Here is an 8,021-nt window from a genome sequence, read left to right on the forward strand (position 1 = left end):
TGCCGCCCCAGTTCTTTAATTTCTTTAAAGTTCTTTAATTAAAACATGTTCCCTATTAGGACGGCGCGGTGACACAGTGATTAGCATTGCTACCTGCCAGCGCCAGGGACACGGGTTCGATTCCGGCCTCAGGTGACTGTCCGGGTTGAATTTGCATCTTCTCCCCGTGTCTGCGTGGGTTTCCTCCGGGTGCTCTGGTTTCCTCCCACAGTCCAAGGGTTGAACATAGAACATAGAACAGTACAGCACAGAACAGGCCCTTCGGCCCATGATGTTGTGCCGAGCTTTATCTGAAACCAAGATCAAGCTATCCCACTCCCTATCATCCTGGTGTGCTCCATGTGCCTATCCAATAACCGCTTAAATGTTCCTAAAGTGTCTGACTCCACTATCACTGCAGGCAGTCCATTCCACACCCCAACCTAAAGAACCTACCTCTGATATCCTTCCTGTATCTCCCACCACGAACCCTATAGTTATGCCCCCTTGTAATAGCTCCATCCACCCGAGGAAATAGTCTTTGAACGTTCACTCTATCTATCCCCTTCATCATTTTATAAACCTCTATTAAGTCTCGCCTCAGCCTCCTCCGCTCCAGAGAGAACAGCCCTAGCTCCCTCAACCTTTCCTCATAAGACCTACCCTCCAAACCAGGCAGCATCCTGGTAAATCTCCACTGCACTCTTTCCAGCGCTTCCACATCCTTCTTATAGTGAGGTGACCAGAACTGCACACAATATTCCAAATGTGGTCTCACCAAGGTCCTGTACAGTTGCAGCATAACCCCACGGCTCTTAAACTCCAACCCCCTGTTAATAAAAGCTAACACACTATAGGCCTTCTTCACAGCTCTATCCACTTGAGTGGCATCCTTTAGAGATCTGTGGATATGAACCCCAAGATCTCTCTCTTCCTCCACCGTCTTCAGAACCCTACCTTTGACCCTGTAATCCACATTTAAATTAGTCCTACCAAAATGAATCACCTCACATTTATCAGGGTTAAACTCCATCTGCCATTTTTCAGCCCAGCTTTGCATCCTATCTATGTCTCTTTGCAGCCTACAACAGCCCTCCACCTCATCCACTACTCCACCAATCTTGGTGTCATCAGCAAATTTACTGATCCACCCTTCAGCCCCCTCTAAGTCATTAGTAGCTGATTGGCCATGCTAAATTTCTGCTTCGTGTCCAAAGATGTGCGGGTTAGGTGGATTGGCCATGTTAAATTGTCCCTTAGTGTCCATAGATGTGTAGGTTAGGCAGATGTTAGCCATTGGTTAATGCATAAGGTTATGAGGATGGTGGGTGGGCCGAGGTAATATGGTCTTTTGGAGAGTCAGTATAGGTTAGCTTGATTGGCCATGCTAAATTGCCGCTTAGTGTGTACGGTTGGTGGGTAAATATATGGAGTTACGGGGATAGGATTTGGGTAAGATCCTCTATCAGAGAGAGTCGGTGCAGACTTGATGGGCCGAATGGCCCGCTTCTGAATAAGGATTCTATGATTATCCCATCTATTCAAAGTGCTCCATCTTTTTCCCAACCCTGTTGACCCAATTGATTTTTAAAAACGTGCTGTTGGCAAGTGTGAAACCGTCAGACAGACCAGGACGGAAGCCAGGTGTCATTGTTGGTCTATGTTCAACCAGCAGATTTTCACCTAGGTGGCTGAAAAAGGAGTGAGCACTGCAGTGTTGGGGGTGCTCCCTCCCCAATCTTTCTATCGTTATTAAAACAACGCAAAGAACAGTAGATGAATTCCCCCAATATCCCAGCGTTCCCCCTCATGGGGTGTGTGTGTCGCTGGCAAGGTCACCATTTGTTTCCCATCCCTAACTTTCTGTGAACTGAATAGCTTGCGAGGCCATTCCGGAGGGAGGCTGAGTGAACCACATTGCTGAGACTCTGGAGTCGCATGTAGGCCAGACCGGGTATGGACGGCAGATTTCCCAAACTCTCACCGTGAACATTTCCTTTATTCAGCCACAGGTCATGGGTGCCGCTGGCTGGGCCAGTGTTTGTCACCCAACCCTAATTGCCCCTTGAACTTAGTGTCTCGCTCGGCCATTTCAGAGGGTAAGTGAGAGTCAACCCCATTGCTGTGGCTCTGGAGTCGCATGTAGGCCAGACCGGGTAAGGACGGCAGATTTCCTTCCCTAAAGGGAAGCAAATGGGGTTTTTCCGACAATCAGTGATAGTTACAGTCACCATTACCGAGAATAGCTTTTGATTTATTAACTGATCTAGATTAGCCAGTGGCGGGATTTGAACCTGTGTCCCCAGACACGGTATCGGGATAGACAGTCCAGTGATATTCGCACCACGCCGCCATCTCACCGCATTTTCTTTGTCCTTTAGCCAACTTCACTAAAGCACCTGGTTATTTATCTCATTGCTGTTTGTGGAACATTGCTGTGTGCAATCGGCTGCTATTTTTCACTGCGTTCTGACAGCAACTATACTTCAAAAGTGCTCAATTGGCTATAAATCAGTTTGGACGTCATGAAAGACACTATGATAAATGCAATTGCCATTGTTTCCTCACAGAACCCATTTATTATCAAACTACTTGATGTTCTGCGGCACTGTGCATGGGGCAGGCAAAATGAAGTTTGGTCTTTAATAATGCGGAGTTAGAAGATGGGAGTAATTGAACAATTTAATACTTATATTTCGATTATAAATTCCTTGGTTCAGATTTAGTATGATGCCGGTGTTGGACTGGGGTGGGCACAGTAAGAAGTCTCACAACACCAGGTTAAAGTCCAACAGGTTTATTTGGTAGCACGAGCTTTCGGAGCGCTGCTCCTTCATCTGATGATGGAGCAGCGCTCCAAAAGCTCGTGATTCCAAATAAACCTGTTGGACTTTAACCTGTTAGACTTCTTACTGTGCCCATATTTATAATGGATATTGTCAATGTAAAGTGGTCATACCGTAATTACATCCTCCTACCAATGGCAATGATGCAGTGTCTCCATGTTTATAATGGAAAAATTAATCCAGATGTGTGTGGCAATTTTAATTCAAAAGATAAGGCTGGCACAGTGGTTAGCAGTGCTGCCTCACAGCGCCAGGGACCCGGGTTCGATTCCCGGCTTGGGTCACTGTCTGTGTGGAGTTTGCATGTTCTCCCCGTGTCTGCGTGGGTTTCCTCCGGTTGCTCCGGTTTCCTCCCATAGTCCAAAGATGTGCGGGATATGTGGATTGGCCATGCTACATTGCCCCTTAGTGTCAGGGTGACTAGGTGGGGTAAATGCATGGGGTCATGGGGATAGGGCCTGGGTGGGATTGTGGTCAGTGCAGACTCGGGCCGAATGGCCTCCTTCTGCACTGTTATATTCTATGATAGTGATTCTTCCTATAGTATGAATTAACTTTGGCAATTTCGATGGTCTAATGTATCTGGTTTGACTTCACAGAGCTCCAAAAGTTTGGTAAAGGACTTGATGCCTGACATTGCCATGGCAGCTGCTTCAAAGCAGAACCTGAGCTCCAAAGACACTGAGCTTTGTAAGGCCAACAGTGAGGCTGGCCGCGATTCTACAGAGCCCACCACGGAATCGTCTGAGCCGCTCTGCTCCAATCGGGGTATCAGTAAGTACAGCTTGAGGAAGAAGAAGCATTCTCGAGGGCAAAAGCCTCGAAGGCACGTCGACTTCTGGAACTACCCTGATTTTTATGACTTTTCCCCTGAAGATTCTTGCCAATCCTCCGGCTTGTCCCAAAAGTTGCCTTCCCCTTCCCCGTCCCCATCCCCTTCCAAGGGTCACACCTTCTGTCAGGACTTGAAGAATAATTCTAGACCACCCACTGGTTCAAAGCAAGGCCAGGTTAATCCCACCTCACCGTCCAAAAGGAAAGAGACCTTGAGCAGTGAATCCACAGATCCTCAGGAGAAGCCTGAACTTAAGAGGACTTCAGTGAAACTTGATCCATCGCCCACAGTGGAGGTTGTCCATTGTACTGCTGGCACGGATTTGACCCATGGCCTCCCGGCCCACGAGGAAAGGCTACTTGACATTCACCAACAGCTTGGAAGGTCTGGCCAGCAACTGCCTTTAGAACCAGCTAGTTACAAAGCCACCTCTTTGATGGGGACGGACTTGATTCACGGTTTGCCTGCTGAAGAGCAGAAACCGAGACCCAGACACGCGTCGCCAATCAAGTGCTCATTCCTCGCCTGCGAGCCGCCAGCTTCTCAGTCGAGGCAGCGGAACTCCCCGCAGACCACGGTGAAATCCGACAGCCTCTCTTCCCCGGAGCCTAGCTGTTGCGATTACCTCTACCGGAGGGGGGGGAATGGCCCGGCGATGATGACGGACCTGACTTGCAGTCTTCCTACCAGCCCTAGTGTTGGCGTGCCATTAATCTCTGTCATCGAGGACTCCTCCGGAAGAAGATTAGCCGAGGCCAACCTCCTCCCGCCATCAAATTGTTGCATCACCCACACCGTGAACTCCAAGAGACAGCCGAGTAAATCGGAGGCTAGAGACTTTCCGTACAAAAAATCGGCTCTATAAATCTGGTATTTGTATTCCTCAGCTGTTATATTTTATAATTATTTTTCTCCCCTTTTTCTCTCCATCCTCCAAAGGATGCCCTTTACAAAAACAAAATACGGTGTGTGTGATGGGAGTTCTTGTGTGTGACTTATGGTCCAGTCTTTTCAATGCAAGCTCGTTGACCTCTCTTGACAGTGTTGCTCGGGACGTGACCTGCTCAGAACGAACGTGGGACAGCCCTTGGTGATCTGATGAAATGTTAGGGGGAAAGGGTGGGCTGGCAGATTGAGGCTGGGGACCCCTTCGTGGGTTAATTTCTTTTTCTAAGTGCCATTGCATTTGCACCCGGGCAGGGGCATCAGCCTTGTGAGAATGGTCCATTCTTAAACTCTTCTACTGCTCGGGATCAGTCCACGAGAGGCGGGCCGTCCGCACAGGGAGGGAAAAGTTCAGGCGGGAACTTATCGGGAGCCTGTGCTGAACATCCCAGCCAGCTCGGGGTGAAATTTCAGTGGCACAGTGGTTAGCAACAGCTGCCTCACAACGCCAAGGACCCGGGTTCAATTCCGGCCTCGGGTCACTTGCTGTGTGGAGTTTGCACGTTCTCCCCATGTCTGCGTGGGTTTCCTCCGGGTGCTCTGGTTTCCACCCACAGTCCAAAGATGTGTGCGGGTTAGGTGGATTGGCCGTGCTAAATTGCCCCTTAGTGTCAAGGGGACTAGCTAGGATAAGTAAGTGGAGTTATGGGGATAGGACCTGGGTGGGATTGTGGTCGGTGCAGACTCAATGGGCCGAATGGCCTCCTCCTGCACTGTAGGGATTCTATGAATGGCCAGGATCGGAAAGTGGAAGTTGGGGGGAACGGGGAGGTCTCGCACCCTGTCTCCAGAATTCCAGAATCCAGGCAAAAGAGAGATTAAGGAAGATGGAAAAAATATGGAAAAGCGCAAGGGATTATTTAATTTCAAAGAACTGAATCTGTGGTTTTAACAATCAAGACCAGAAATGTTGAGGTTAGAATATTCTAAATGAGATGATGTGAGACAGACCTTCCTGTTGTCAGTAATGTCAGGTGTGGGGGCCTTTTATCATCACAAGAATAGTCTCCACTCATGGCCACAGATATGCCGCCCATTGTGAACTTCGACTGTATAGATCAAAGAGGCCCCAGGTTCCATTCCCACTATGCACGGAGTTAACCGAACGCTATGCTAGACGTTACCAAAGGCTCGGAGAGGACAACCAGGTTTCAACGCCCGATTGCCGGCGAGTGCATCCATGATGCCTTCTCCTCTTCCCTCTCGCTGTCTCTCCTCCTCGCCTGTCATGCGCATGCCATTGGGCAGCTGACGGACTGTGCGTGAGCGGAAACTGTGAACCCCACCCCGAACCCTGGGGATCAGCCTGGGTCACCCGCTGTCTATCGCTGGAAACACTTCAAACCGTGGGGAGCAGCACAGAGGTTAGCACGGCTGCCTCACGGCGCCAGGGACCCGGGCTCGATTCCCGGCTTGGGTCACTGTCTGTGCAGAGCCTGCATGTTCTCCCCATGTCTGCGTGGGTTTCCTCCGGGTGCTCCAGTTTCCTCCCACAGTCCAAAGACGTGCATGTTAGGTGGATTGGCCATGCTAAATTGTCCCTTAATGTCAGGGGGACTAGCTGTGGTAAATATGTGGGGTTATGGGGATAGGGCCTGGGTGGGATTGTGGTTGGTGCAGATTTCCTCCGGGTGCTCCAGTTTCCTCCCACAGTCCAAAGACGTGCGGGTTAGGTGGATTGGCCGTGCTAAATTGACCCTTAGTGTCAGGGGGACTAGCAGGATAAATACGTGGGGTTACGGGAATAGGGCTTGGGTGGGATTGTGGTGGGTGCAGACTCGATGGGCCGAATGGGCTCCTTCTGCACTGTAGGGTTTCTATGATCCTAAACTAGCCTTCCACTCCGCTCCATGCCTATTCGAAGACTGTCCCCGTTCAGGGACCTCTGTTTGGACGGGTTAGCTGCTTGCAGCTGAGAAAGAGAAGAAGCGGGAATGAAAGGGAAGTAACTATCTTTGCGAGTCGCTGGCCTTGTCATTTCACCAACAGAATTCTGTAGGCAGAGGTAGAGAAATGGACTGAAAAAGCAAAAATGCTTTCGTTGGTAAAGTTAGTCGTGAATTTCTCCCATTTGGGGCTAACCCTTCACTTTTTGATGAACCTTGACAGCCGGGGAGAACCCACTGCCTGTATGATGTAGCACGGTTTGCCAGCTTGTGAAAACACCAAACCAGCCAGGGATGTCCTGGGGGATTTAATTGGCAGTGTTAAATGACGAGTGGGTGAAACTTCCACACTGAGTCCACTTGGACTGGTGCACCGAGCAGTGCCAGTGACTGATTCTGCCCTCCCAAGCTCTGCTGTGTGCCTGGGTACGAGTTTCCTGAGTGACGTGACGTTGTGGGTGAGGCGCGGGTGGACACAGAGCAGTCACCGGTGGTGGGGGAAATGTTTGAGGGGTTGAATTGAGAGCACCGTACAAAAAAAAAACATCTCAAATGACGACGGTTATTTTTCAGAGCTCTGGCACTGGTACAACACTACGCAACACAAAGTTCTCTCACACCCTTTAACATCTTCTATCTAGGTCTCTTCAAGGCCACAGTAACCCACTTAGCTCATCACTTTAACTACCTTTAAGTTGCTTCTAAACTGCCCTTGAGAGGGGACAGTTTTTTTATTTAGGCCTCTTGAAGTTAAAATTATGTTTTGAATATATTTTTATATGATATATCAACTTTTAAAAACTGTGCATCTTCACATTGTATTGTCGTTCTAAAACATCCTGTTTGTTGACTCCTCTTGTTCTTGTTTCGCCCAACTTGATGAAGTGGTCTCTGAAATCATGTTTTTTTCATTCAATAAAAAACAAGATTTGCTTTGAAAACCCACTACAGGAGCCAGGGGTTTGTTCTTGGCCTGCTGAGTAGGCAGGCAGACTTTCCTGCAAATTCCAGCGAAGGCATAATGCATAATTGGTTAGCTGTTTAATCTCACACCCCGGATGCCAATTAAGGCACTTGGACATTTAATAATGTGTGTGTTTCCTCCTCTGGTAGTTCCACTTAAACTGCTTGTGATCAACAGCCAGCGGAGTATTGGCCAAGGACATATCCTTGTAGCATTATTGATGGGGTCACCATGTCCAAAGCCAGATTGTGTGGGGCGCGGTGAAGGGTTGGAACTGCCTCATGACAAGGCACGAGTTTCTCTTTCCTAATTCGGCAATAGTCGGTGGAGCGTACGAGGGAAGGAAATAAATCTTTTGCTTGATCGACAGGGGTGAAAGGGGTATCATTTATACCAGCCCCAAGTGGGGCATCTCACGGGATCAGGTGGGACGCAGTTAAAGCCGGACGGGCTGAAGCCAGATCCCGTCAGTTTTTTTCCCCCCAATGGACGTGTTGGGTTAAAATTGCCTCCTTTGTGTCCAGTTTACCTCCTGAAAATTGTGGAGGATCCTGTTCAAATGTTCA

The 8,021-nt window shown here is 49.0% G+C and overlaps 1 protein-coding gene across 2 annotated transcripts in view; it reads left to right on the forward strand.

The window, feature by feature from the left end:
* Window positions 1–7,436, forward strand: part of LOC144511444 (BTB/POZ domain-containing protein 7-like) — an 85,867-nt gene extending 78,431 nt beyond the window's left edge. For both annotated transcript variants that reach the window (XM_078241803.1, XM_078241804.1), the window contains exon 10: window positions 3,425–7,436. In XM_078241803.1, the coding sequence (XP_078097929.1) occupies window positions 3,425–4,525 (1,101 nt within the window). In that variant the 3' untranslated portion in view covers window positions 4,526–7,436. The remainder of the gene's footprint in view (window positions 1–3,424) is intronic.
* The last annotated feature ends 585 nt before the right edge of the window (window positions 7,437–8,021 follow it).

The sequence above is a fragment of the Mustelus asterias genome, chromosome 24 (assembly GCF_964213995.1).
Source record: "Mustelus asterias chromosome 24, sMusAst1.hap1.1, whole genome shotgun sequence".
Classification (NCBI taxonomy): Eukaryota; Metazoa; Chordata; class Chondrichthyes; order Carcharhiniformes; family Triakidae; genus Mustelus; species Mustelus asterias.